Genomic DNA, 13,422 nt, shown 5'->3' on the forward strand with positions numbered 1-13,422 from the left:
GATGATATTGCTTCTTTTGCATATTGAATTGGGTATTCTCAAACTGATATTCATAGCAAAATAGCTCGTTGCTGGTAGGTATTCTTACGTTGCTTAATTATGAGAAACTATCTTGGGCTTTAATTATACTGCCCCGTATTTTCTTTCATTAAATTCTTAACACGGAACATTCATAACCAAAGCTAATGCCTTTTGTCGTCGTAAAGAAAATTCAAATATGCTGAAGCACACCCTCCACTTCAATAAATCATAGCCACGGCGAAGTTATGAATAAAAACGTTCCACAATAAACTTCCCACGCTCCGAGATCGTATGTAGTAGATCTAATTGCTTGTCTGGCACAGCGATGTGCAATCGACGCAAATATCGCATTTTGATAAACGATTTCGTCGAACGAAATCAAAGCAAATAAATAGCTCGTCATTGATCCATTTCGTGTTGGGTGCTTTAAAGCTAAAACTGTCATATGTTGAGAGGATTACCAAGATTTGAAAGATTACAGTGTCAAAACACCCAGTCAAAACATTTTTCATGCTGCGCCGTTGTGAGCAGAATTTCTTTATCTTCTTCAGACAACAAAATTATCAAATGCCATTTGGCATCAATGTTTGTTTTCGCTTTCGACCAGCTGATATCATCTAACACATTTCATTATCATCCAGAAATAGAAGACAGACTATTCTTGCTATATTGCGAGCTTGAGTAAACGACGTTACGGAGAAAGTTTTCAAGTAAACAATTACTGCAGATTGCAGGCCACGGTTAGTCCAGCGCAAAGTTAGTCAATTAACTGGAGGCCACAGCCTGATTCGCACTCGGTCGAAGTTGTCTGAGAAATAATCGCCACGATAACAAGTGCCATTTCAGTTCCGCAGGGCGCTCAACAAAGTGATACAATTAGCAGTAAAGTACACTTCGCTCGTATAACTTACGAGGCGACCGCAAGCGTTAGTATATTGGTCACCAATGAAACCGATTCTCACCAAGTTATATGGGTGTTCCGTTGTAATCAACTTCTTCGACGATAGTTAATAAATATCTCTGAACTAAGCGACAACGTCTTATTGGTGGCAGTGGTGTGTTAGTAGAATTATTGTATCCATATTATAAATAATTATCCTTTCCCTGAATCCCTGGTAACATTAATTTAATAAGTTAAAAGCTCTTTTTCTTTTTAAAAAGGATTTAAGGCTTAATTCATCCATAGTTCGGTACAGACCTCCCTATGCCTTTTTTATCTTTGACAAGCCACCCTGATGGTGACAGGCGACAGCGTGTTTCGCAAGAACCCATTATGGTCCAGATGATTTTGTCGAGGATGCTGTTTTAGAATTACACAATATTTTCATTTGTAAGCAGAGTAATTATGTTGAAGATTTATCCGCAAGATTTATTTATCATACAAATATAGATTTCATCGCTTTCGCCATGTTCTATTGTGATTCAAAATAAAAACCTATAAATAACTATTCCTTTTTTTACACCTTTTATCTGATTATTGTCATCAGAAAAAATAAGAGAACATCTTCATGAGAATATTATTACTTTTCTAGTAGCATAATTGATAAAGCTTCCTCCAAAAAATTTAGCTCGTTAATAAAAATAAAGGAATGGCTTAAAGTTTTATTAATAAAATCACCAACCAACCCACAACAAGCTCTTTTAAGCTTGCTTGTACATGTCCAATATACGGGGTTCATTAATTTCATTTACTTTTACTGCAGTGTTACATTTTTAATGTGACACGCAACATTTCATCTATTTTTAGGTTACCCTAAATTGGTGTGTGATTTTAATCGACCCTCAGGTAACTTGGTTTGAAATTAAATAGTTAAACAGGTTGAAAAATTAACTCATTAAATATTAAATTTATTCATTGAGCAAACATTTTCAGAACGAAAACACCGTGTAATGTAATACAAATCAGAAATAGCTTCTTAAATTCATATAACGTGAAATTTGTTAAAAGAAATCCTTTATGAAAGAGAACTTCAGCAATATCAAGTCTAAATCCGTTTGCCAGTGTTTTATTCCAGTTTATCCTACTTTTTACACTCGCAAGACGAAAGTTAAAATAAGCTCAACATATAAAACGTGAAAATTCCATTTGGCTCGTACATTGTTGCCGTGCGGCGGTCTTTTCACATGTTCCCTGCTGCGTCCCTCGAGAAATGTAATCGTTGACATAATTTCACTGTATGTTTTGTTATGTTGGCGTTTATAACGCTCCAGTTAACATAAACTAAATCCATATTTCTTTTACTTTTCAGGGTCATGATTGTTACTGTGTCGTATATCGATGTCTTCGTATTCGTATAGTTTATATCTATAGAAAGGTTGGTGTTTTTATTGCAATACGATTACACGATTGCAAATCTTATATATAAAAATGAATCGCAAAATTTGTTGGTAAGCGCATAACTCGAGAACGGCAGAACCGATTTCGGTAATTCTTTTTTTATTATATTCCTTGAAGTACGAGGATGGTTTTTATGTAGAGAAAACGTAAATATGTACCACGGGCGAAGCCGGGGCGGACCGCTAGTACCTAATAATAATTAATTAATGAACGAAATCATTATTTTAATATAACTAGCGTTACATAGGTTTCATAATATCGTTTCTGCATCACAAAGAAATTCTAATTAATGTTAACAATTCTCCTCAGAGAAGCGTTAAAATTTGTTGCAAAGAGGTCGAGACTGTACATTAAATTAACAAAATTTTCTTGAACTACAAGGTCGGTATCCAATAACAGTAAAAAGAAACAATGGTAAACAGTAAGAAATTGCGAAAAGCCCTTGCCGCACCATTGAGTTTTCATTAGTTCCGACTTCCGTCTAATCCGACGTCGATTTTTGGCCAGTTACTTCGGGTTAAATTACAACTGTACTTGTTTTTATTTTATCCATATGAAATCCGCGCAATTAGATTTTCTACAAACGATTGTATATTCCTTAAATTAATAAAACAAAATTACAGTTCTCAGAAAAGTCTTAACAACTCACAAGCGATAAGTAAGCGAACCGCGATAAAGGATCTTTTTGATAATTCCAGGACTTGTATTTATAATCGCCTACACAAGAACTCTGCCTACAATCCGCCCACAGCAGCAACCGAACCCTCGTTTTTATATGTACAGAGTATTAGACACGCCTACAAATTGCCAACTCGTGGGTATAAAGGGCATTATATTAATAGATCGTTGTCAATAGCTGTTTATTTTTGCACGTTGACTTTTAAAGCTTTAACATTTCCAGTTGCTTTATTATATGAGATGCCTTTATTATATTAGCTGGGGATAATATTCGCTACACTTACTTTCATCTGATTGGGGCGCCGATAAAATGGCACTGTGCTTTTTCTTTACCTCTTCGACATTGGCCTGAATCTTATCTATCATCTCCCGTATCTCTTCAACCTGTAAAGAAATCAACATTAAATTAAACATTTATCTGAGAAAAATAAATGGAAACTATATTTACCCTAATATTGTCTTACTTCATGTAATTTTCTTCTTTCTACACATTATAAAACTGAGACAGATTTAAATAATATTAAATGTGTATGCTCTTGAAGAAAGGGGTTCAACGTTTTTAAAACTGAGCACAGCAAAAAGAACCGGGACAGTAATTATCTGAAGAGCATGAAAGCGTCACTAAAGAACCCTCAAGATTTTTTACAATGACATAACATAAGAAGAGATAGTTTTAAATGTTTACAAGTATGTACGAGTAGTTTACTTTATTTATGATCAATTTTCCAGGTTACGAAAGTTTTCAACAGAACGCAACATTATAAAATTAAGTTCTTATTTATTGACATTTGAAACAAATAAGCTAAAGATTTGGTCACGTTACTCACGTACTGCTTTTAGAAAGCAAGCTTTATGTGTCTAAAACAACTTGTAGCATTATTTGGACATACAATAATTTGCCATTACCCAAATATAATTTCACGAAAGCTGAAAAGCCTTGTCTCTGGCAACAATCCAACCACAAAGCAAATGTCCACTTGGTTGTGATTTTGCACTGATTGGTTCAAGAATGCCTTCATCATTTTTGTCTCGTCCAATATCTCATAGCTAATTGCTTGTTTCGTTATATTTAAAAATAACTGACAAAGAAAAAGTACTTCATTCTTTATGATATAGGTATATTATACTCTACATTAATAATATTATAAGTACGTAGGTGTAGGTTGCATACAAAATTAAATTGAAATAAAATTACCGAGCGAAAATATCGATCTATTGTAATTAAGTAGATACCTATTCGCTGCTGTATAATACGCTTATATGTTCTTCAAGTGCTGATCGTCTAATTGAATTACGACCATGATGTCATTGGTCGTGACACATACAATACAATATACATAATATATTAAAGTACAGTATAGAATAAATAATAAGCATTCAATTATTTATTAAATATAAATAAGAGCAAGGTCAATGAACAGACTGGTTGAACTGGATTATAAGTGATTAGTAACCTAATAAACATAGAGGTACAAGTATGGTCCGTGATGGAGAATGGATGTGAGCTAAGGCTTTTGACACACCCCCTCATTCATGACAGAGATATTGCATTAGCAAACTTGCTGTGTATCGGTCAATTAAGGAAAGCTGGCATGTTCACAGTACTCACACTTATGCAATTTCACTTACAGTATGATCAAAAATAAATGCGACTCTAGTTTCATTTTAGACTTGAATTGTAAAATGGTGCGTTGTAGTTAACTAAGGTTGGGTCGCCTAAGATCGGACGCATATGCCGAAAATTTTATACGTACTGTATTTTTTATTTTATTTCTCATGATTCGATGTCGTTTTTCTGTTGAGGTCAACTGTAAATTGATGCCAAAAAATATTGTTTAACCCCTAATTTTTTGGTTTGCGTAGATGCTATCTATCTAAGCAAATTTAGAGCCTAAAAAGCAGACTTTTTTCGACTTACCATAGTGAAGAAAATAACAGTTCGGCCGAAGATCGGACTATGTAGTATCTTCACTTCTATGCGTTTAATAATAATGTTAACATTAGGAAAACATCCGGACTTACGTCCATACATTGAGCATCAATGATTGGGTCAGGAAATTCCTCAAAAAATTTGACAAAGAAGTTTTTTTTTTTATTGCGTTTTTTTAGTCCGGTCTTCCCTCCTCATCCTAATTAAGTTTCTCAAACTTTTATCCTCCGTGTTCTAGGACTAAATAATGAAAATGTACCTAAGGTCTGATAGTCATAGCGTCATTGGATAGTTAAATATATTAAAAGTTAATAATTATTGCGCATTATTGCATAAGGCGCAGTCAAGAGCTAAACTTCGGTCCGATCTTCGGCATTGGGAGGGAAGATCGGATCTTGGGTTGTGAACGTCCTAGGCGTAATCAAAGTATACAGATGGAAAGAGGATTCGCTAATTCTGCCCCAAAATAATTAATTACATTATTTCAATGAAAGTACTCTCCACAATGAGCCATCAAAATTTTGTAGGTAAGATCGGATCGACGATTTTCGCCACAAAATACACCTTTTCTGCTGAATCACCTGTGTACACGTCCCGTCTGGTCGCTGGCCGGCCGCAGAGTGAAGAGAGGGGCAGAACAAAATGGCGGATCTAGTAGTGTTGGTAGCAGTAGAGAATATTGCCTAGTTTGCGAGTTATTCCATGCATCCGATCTTATGTCACATCCGATCTTAGGCGACCCAACCTTATATGCAAATATAATTATGAAAGCTCTCATAATTTACATGTAAAATTATAATTTAAAAGTAAATCAATTGATGAACTTAATTATTTATTCTAATAATAATCAATTGGATAAAAGTATTAATAATCATTCAATTATCAAATAATAATTAAATTTCAGGTCATAAAAACAATACAAATAACACGTGTACGCTCACTCCCAACACACCAATGATTCCGGTTAGGTTTTCATCCGGATCCACGAAGAACACGAGCCGGAGAAACGCTTGGGATAGTTAGCTTATTCTATATCATCACGGGAATATCATAATGTGGGTCCGGATCAGGAGTCTACTTTGGCGCATGAACCCAGCGCGTTTGTTGGTTACAAAGGTAGTATAAAAACACGAGGAGGTAGTAAATTAAAAAGTAGTAGTAAATTAAAAAGTATTGTCTCATACAAAGTAAAAATGGACCAGAAATTCTTACCTACTCATGAATGATAATGTCCCTTCGCATACGACATGACAGGGAATGGCCGCGAGACCAAAATATTCAAGTTTTAGACTGGCTTGCATATTCGCTCGTCTTTTAAATCTATTGAATATGCTTAGGATAATTATGTCACAATGTGTATGTGATAATTATGTTTTAGAGCGCTTAGCTAAAAGATTTTCCGCAAAATTTAATTACGGATCAACAACTTTACGAACACTTCCAAAGAACACATAATACCGCAATAAGACATTGGTATTCAATTTTAAGTAAGAACAACCGATATCGTTTGTAAATTAATGTAAATGGTGATAACTCTGATTATTAATTGGTAATTTGATTTTTGAAAAAAAAAATGCCGATTTTAGTCAAAATTTAGGTATATTTTTCTAACAAGATCCTTATCATCCAAATTTCCACATTGGTGAGAAAAATTGACATTTCTAATGAAAAGGAACAAAAAATTAAATGATTTTATTAAATACTGTAAAATAGTCTATAATTCTTCCATTTACTGTATCACAAAATTCTTCATAGATTTTTAGATATTCGTACTACACCAATTACATCACCTGTATTTATAAACAATTGCAAAATAAAAGCTACACATAGGCCGGGAGATACTGACACAAAATTTCGGGTCATTTGTAACAGAATGGCGGTTCTACAGGGGTCTTATTACGCAATGACAAAAAGAAAAATGATGGTCAGAACGCTGGTACCGGCGGACTAGTCGCGTGGGCGTTAGTCGAACTCGTCGGATAAATAGCGAAATTCAAACGATTTGTAACACAAAAATTTTAGAATTTACCGATAGCCCATAAAAAAGATGTAGTCGGTAGTGTCATGCCATACTTTTCCGGTGTAACTACGAATAAAATCTTACAATCCTGTTACAAATGACCCGAAATTTTGTGTCAGTATCTCCCGGCCTAACATGTGCAATGTGTGTGTGTGGTGTTGACGTTCCAGCTCTTCTTAATATAGGTATAACGACTAACGATGTACGTACCTCTGTTCGTGAACGGTACTTTGCAATAATTATAAGCTGGCTGAGAGAGCCAGACAAATAGACTAGACAGGAAAATGATGTTTTCAGATTGTTCCTAAAATAAATAATAATGATATTTAAATCATACAGCCGCTTTATTGTTTCACTGAACACAGGTATGAAAATAATAAATGTTATCTTTTATGAGTACTGAATTTTCCAAATGATATGAACAGTAAAGCTTTCCCTCAGACCAGTGAGCTTGAAAGATAACTTGAACTAACAGTAAAATAGGGCTATCGCCTGTGAAATGTAGCCGCTCCATGTATATGTAATTTGTATTTCGTAATCGGTCATTCCTCAAGTTCAGGGTCGTGACGGTTTCGGTTAATCTTTTATTCATCAATATCAGAAGAAAACTTATATCTGTTGCTTGGCGATTAAGCTGTGCCATATAATCTTGTCATATAAAATATAGGTATAACATTTTGTATTTGTTTTGATTTAACTAGAGGTCAATGGTAAGATTTTCTAATGATGTCAGAGAATAAGACCAAGTTTCCGAGTATCGCCTACAGCTAGCTAGCCAGTTACAGTTTGTTTTCTCTCTTTGTATTTTCCTTATAAATACTTAATTCATTATATTGTACTACTCGTATGTTTCTGACCTAGCATTTAAACTCCATTACTCCATTGTTACAAACTATGTAAAGTTTCTTGAATTATTCAGTAGTAACGCCACAAAGCAACGAGTGATATAACAGTTAAGAATAAGTTTAACATTTAACAAAAATTCGATTTCGAAGAGATTCAACAAATCGAAAACTCGTGTCAAAAGTTCTTGAAAGTTGCCAAGATGAAATAAAATACATTTCGCTAAGTAAGATTGCACTGAAAACTTTATTATTTTATTCTATCAGTCACGAGTCACGACCACAACATAACAATGTAAACCCGTAAAATCTCATCAGCTGAGATATGAAAAAAGCATCTCTCGACATTTAAATATAACCTACTATTCCAGTAGCACTATTTGTACCGTTACTCATCCTAAACGAGTGACATTTAATATCTGGATCGGATGAAATAGCTAACATAGTCAAGGGTCAATAATGCGATGACGTCACAGCTCTTACGTCTCGACGGGCGTCTCGTCGCCGCCCTGTCGCCATGCTATAGCATAGGTTGCGTCCTTCATAGAATCGCCTTGCCAACTATTATTTGGGGTTAATGGCAGTTCTTGCTATAATCCTGGATATTTTAAAATAAAATCTTAGGGAGACGAATAGCAATACGAACTAGCTGGCAACGCTTATGATTCAGATGTTGTTTGTACTTATATAAATGGTAATATACGTAGTCATAAATCATAAATAATTATAAATCATAGAATTGGGAAGAAGTCGCAAAAGATGATGTTTGATGATTGTTGTAAAAAAAAAGAAATACTTCAGAATTGAAGCAAATGAAGACTCAAAATCTCGCCCTAATAATTCCTACAACAATTGGTGTTTAAATATAGGTTAAATAAATTTGCTTCAGTAAATGAAATGCTAAATTCCCGCAAACCGAAATGTTTGGCCAGTGGCCACACATACATAGTACATTGTGCGGCGGTTGTCGCTGTAATATTCTAGCACACAGCATGCAAATGAATTGCGGGACCGTGATGAATAGCAAACAAACTGAATGCACAAGTCAAACGCTGTCACGTCATGTATTAACCCTTAGCAGGTATCGTGGGTCAAATTTGACCCAGAAGCGAACATTTTCGGTTATAATTCTTTTAATATTTATGCAACGACTGTGCACTTCTACGTATTCTCAGTACGTCACTAGCTGCGGCGGGGGGTGGAAGTGCAGCGCTGGGACTATCTTAGGAGTGGAGGTAAGTAGCTGTCTGGGTCACGTTTGACCCACGATACCAAATAAGTAACTTTTTTCACTGAGTGTAACTACGTACTTTTTTTTGTTTTAGTGTTTATTTGTACTATAATGGAGGCTTTTTGAACGACAGACAAATCGTGGAGTTGATATAGACGACTTAAATGATGATTTGGAATCGGAAAATGAAAGGACACCAAATATAACCCAACTTTGTGACGACGAAATCATCGACGACGATCGAGACAGTCCCTAACCTGTTAGTTGCTCAGAAGACTGTATTGTGACTTGTATTTTGGAGTAAGTTCTGACGACAGTGAAAACGAAGAGGAGAATACGAGAATAAGAGAAAATACGAGAGATGAGAGCGAAGAAGATGAGGATGATGGTTGATGGTAGAAGTCATTTTGGTTTTGGTTGTCATTTTTTTTATTTTATGCTGATCTCAGAAGTAATTTATTTTTTTGTTATTATAAAGATATGAGAAGTGCCATAAATATCTTTTACTTAAATTTTTTCTTACATTTCTATTTTTTTTTATGTTTTAAGTTCACACTAATCAAAAAGTGCCAAAAAATAAGGTTATTTACAAATGCGTGTAAAACATGATATTTTTTTTATATTCTAAAATTAAACAAAGTTAATTTTGTAAAAAAATATTTGTTTATTTCATAACTAACCATATTTTATACAAATTATAAAAAATCAACGTTCTACAACAGATTGTTTGGTATGGGTAAAATTTGACCCATGATACCGGTAGTGTTGCCAAAAAAGGCGATACCAGCTAAGGGTTAAATTAAATGAAGCGTTAAATCAAATATCATAACGTGTTAACGATGTGTCAAGAATCGAAAAGCACTTCTACAGAAATAGTTCAAATAAAGTGGGTAACGTTTAGTGATTTAGCGTAGAGAATATTGAAAAGATAATCTAACGAATTGTAATATCATAGGCCGACTGAAAAGGGTTCGGCAATGAAATTCTTAGATTAAGGGTACTGATTATTAAGTTATTGCTTGTTGGTAAATTCAATTTCCTTCCGACATTACCCCGACCCACCCCTTCACCCAATTATGGTTCGGAAACGCAGCGCGTGTTCGTGACGCGCGAACTGTAGTCTCAATGATGCCTACGCCGCGCCGAAGAGTTCAAGATTTTCTTAACAATGGAAAGAAAAAATATTTTATTCATCTTGCTACGGTATATTGTACCTACAACGATTGATAAAAATTAAAAATATATTTCAACAGGTATGAAAAATCAAATCAAAAGGAAAGAATGACGTAACATAAAGAATTGTAGGCCGCAGATTTTGTCGACTAAAGAAAAGTAGGACCCTCGATTCACAGCATTAGAAATTCAACCTAAAAAATGTCTAGATAAAATTTGTCAGGTTTTGATGGTCTCAGCACTCTCAACATCGACCATGTTAAATATGCGAAGTCTTTTTTCATTATCTAATCGATATTGTTGAAATTTTGTATTTTTTATGTTAGAGCGGGCAACTAAGCCGAGTAATAGTTCACATATTATAAAATGTGTCGATTCAGGTTAAGTCGACAATACAACTGGGAAAACAATAGGGCGCAACAAGCTGAAACATTCACAACTAGGTGTAATGGAACTAAAATAAACTCAACTGTACATGGGAAATAGAACTTACAAATCGTGTTCAATAGTTCGCCGTTGTGTTTATCATGACGTCATCTCACACCTGTATCATTTGTGATAATATATTATGTGGCCGTAGGTTACAACCGTTTGAATCAATCCTTCCAACAAGGAGAAGATACGCTGAGTGATTTATTGATGTCACAGTCAATATTAATATTAATATTACATATATATAGAAACAAGAGGGTCACAGTATTAAAAATGTACAATTCAATAGAATGGCTTGATAAACTGTTAATCTATTTTCTGCAACTGTAGATAAGTAAAAAACAGCCGACGGCACTGCAGCGACACCTCTTTATAATTTTATAAAGATGGAAGATTTTAAGACGTAGCAGCTACTGGACCAATTTTAAAAATTCTTTCATCAACAGAAAGCTTTAGATCAACAAAAGGTTATATTTTTATAGAGCCGAGGCGACTTGATTCACATAACCATTAAGTCTTTTCAAATACGGACTTAATATTGTCTGAAGCGTTGAAACTTGGAATACGGCTGGTCATTAATAAAATATTTACTCCAATATTTACTCGAAAGTCAGGAAACACTTTATGAATAAGATCACGATACCAAGTCGTCCCTTAGGAAAAACATATTAGTTATCAGATTTGAGTCATTATAATTCGTATCGTACACGTGTTGCTTACATTTTTACGATAGTGGGTGACCGTTCCACAATATTATTGATAAAGCTGCCAGCGATTGTGACGAGGAAATGTGTTATCAGTCAACTCGAATACCATATAGGTACAATGGTGAGTACAATATGAACACACTTTTTCTGTTTTCAAACGTTACTATCCAATGGCACTTGATATATATTTGAGGAGCAAAATGGAATTGCAATGCAAAGTCTGTTAAATATTATTGTTCTGTTTTATTAAAAGCATTTAAAGATATTTATATTACACGACCATCACTACTGGTACTTACTTGTTGGTATGTTTGTCTACCTCATCTAATCATATTTTGTTTTACTACAAAACGTAATAACGTCTCTCTAAAATTCCGAAATAATTTTATGAAACGCGCTCTAATCTCGAGGCCAGAAATGCAGCGCTTATTCAATTTCACAAAACGGCTCAGCGATAATGATCACTTTTAGATAACTTTGAACCGTGATCATAACCTTTTTCACTGCCTGAAGTCACTTGAAAATACCTCTAATCTTTAATCATAAAGTACCAACTTTTAATATGTCATTAATATAGTATCTAATTCATTTTTAATCTACGCAGTAATACAGTTTTTTAAATGTCTATTTTATAATAGTTTACATAATTATTATCATGATTAAAATAGAGGATTATGCGTAGCGTTAGTACGCTAAGCTTTTAATCTCATATTCTGAATTAGTTCGTCGCCAAGTTTACGTAAGGCGATACCAACACAAAATCGTTACTCTGCGCCTAAAAGCTTTTGTAGGTACAATTCTCTGTGAAACTGTTGGATTACCGTTTCAAATAAAATAATCATGTCAGAGAAAAGGCGTCAAGTTTTATCAAGCGAAACGCTTAACCTACCTGACTGAAAGAGCACAATTAAAAAAATAGGAAACCGCATTTTTTCAAAGCTCGATCCTACGTTGAATTTAATAACAGCGGAAATTATTGCCCCTCATCTCCGTGGTGAAATGCAAAATAAAGTACGATCGACCTAGAAGAGACAATCCATCATTAGCCTAGGGTGGTATATAGTATGTACTTTGATGTTATCAAAAATATTTTAAATACTGAATTATTAAACAATATTTTCCGTGATGTGTACTGAGCATGGCTCTTGGCAAAACGTGAGATAAGTCCCCACAGGCAGGAAGGTAATCGCTATTACGTCGCGGTACGTCGATAATCCGCAGTCAAACACCAATGGCACATCCTATGTAGGTACTTCAAACACTGAGGAATGAACCCCTCTGTCGAGATTTGCAGTTCATATCGGCATAAACGCATGTATAACACACGATATTAACTGTCAGATTACTAAGCGAAAAAAAAGTTTTATTTATTCATTTGTTCATAAGAAAGCTTATATTACCGATGATCAATCAAAACCAGCTATTATAGCATATTTATAGATAAAGGATGGAAATATCCGACTTGTGCCGGAACTTGCTTCACGCTGAACGCTAATATATTGTTGTTATGTTATTGCTTACAAGGTACAATAGTACATATATCGAAGAAAGCAAGTGTGGAGAAGTAGTTGTTAAATTTAGTACCCACCTCACTGAAGAATTCATCCATGTAGCCACCTTCAACGGGGACGTTAACATCGTCTGGCCCGACATCGTCGTCATCACTTTGCGCCTACATGAAACAACAGAAAATTTATTATTAGCGATATAATATTTTGTAATTGTAATAAATTCAACAGAAACACTCACAAGTCACTATAAACGAAATTATTATTAAAACTAAAAGCAAAACAATGGTACGCTTAGGAAACAGATATCGATTTCCTGGTGATTATGTCAACCAATCGATTTAAGCCTTTTTCTAAAGTACACCATATCTTGTTGTAAGGTTAGTTTATTTTAAGCGTTCTTTAAATTTTGTTTTAACTTTTATACCATAAAAATAATATATTAATGAATTAAAAGTATAACAATACTCAAAATCTAACACGATAAAAAGCTTTTCAGGGAATCTTCAATCTAAAGGTTCCGCAAAGACTGATCATTGAAT

General features: G+C 34.4%; 1 protein-coding gene across 6 annotated transcripts in view; it reads right to left on the minus strand.

Annotated features, from left to right (window-relative positions):
• The window catches only part of Syx1A (Syntaxin 1A), a 43,653-nt gene that overhangs the window by 13,193 nt on the left and 17,038 nt on the right, over positions 1 to 13,422 (minus strand). For all 6 annotated transcript variants that reach the window (XM_089699334.1, XM_089699335.1, XM_089699333.1 and 3 more), the window contains exons 2-3: positions 12,961 to 13,044; positions 3,322 to 3,421 (exon numbers count right to left, since the gene is read on the minus strand). In XM_089699334.1, the coding sequence (XP_089555460.1) occupies positions 3,322 to 3,421; positions 12,961 to 13,044 (184 nt within the window). The remainder of the gene's footprint in view (positions 1 to 3,321; positions 3,422 to 12,960; positions 13,045 to 13,422) is intronic.

The sequence above is a fragment of the Colias philodice genome, chromosome 9 (genome assembly GCF_061535455.1).
Source record: "Colias philodice isolate Cphi_HAF_F1 chromosome 9, ilColPhil1 Martin Lab GWU primary, whole genome shotgun sequence".
Taxonomy (NCBI): Eukaryota; Metazoa; Arthropoda; class Insecta; order Lepidoptera; family Pieridae; genus Colias; species Colias philodice.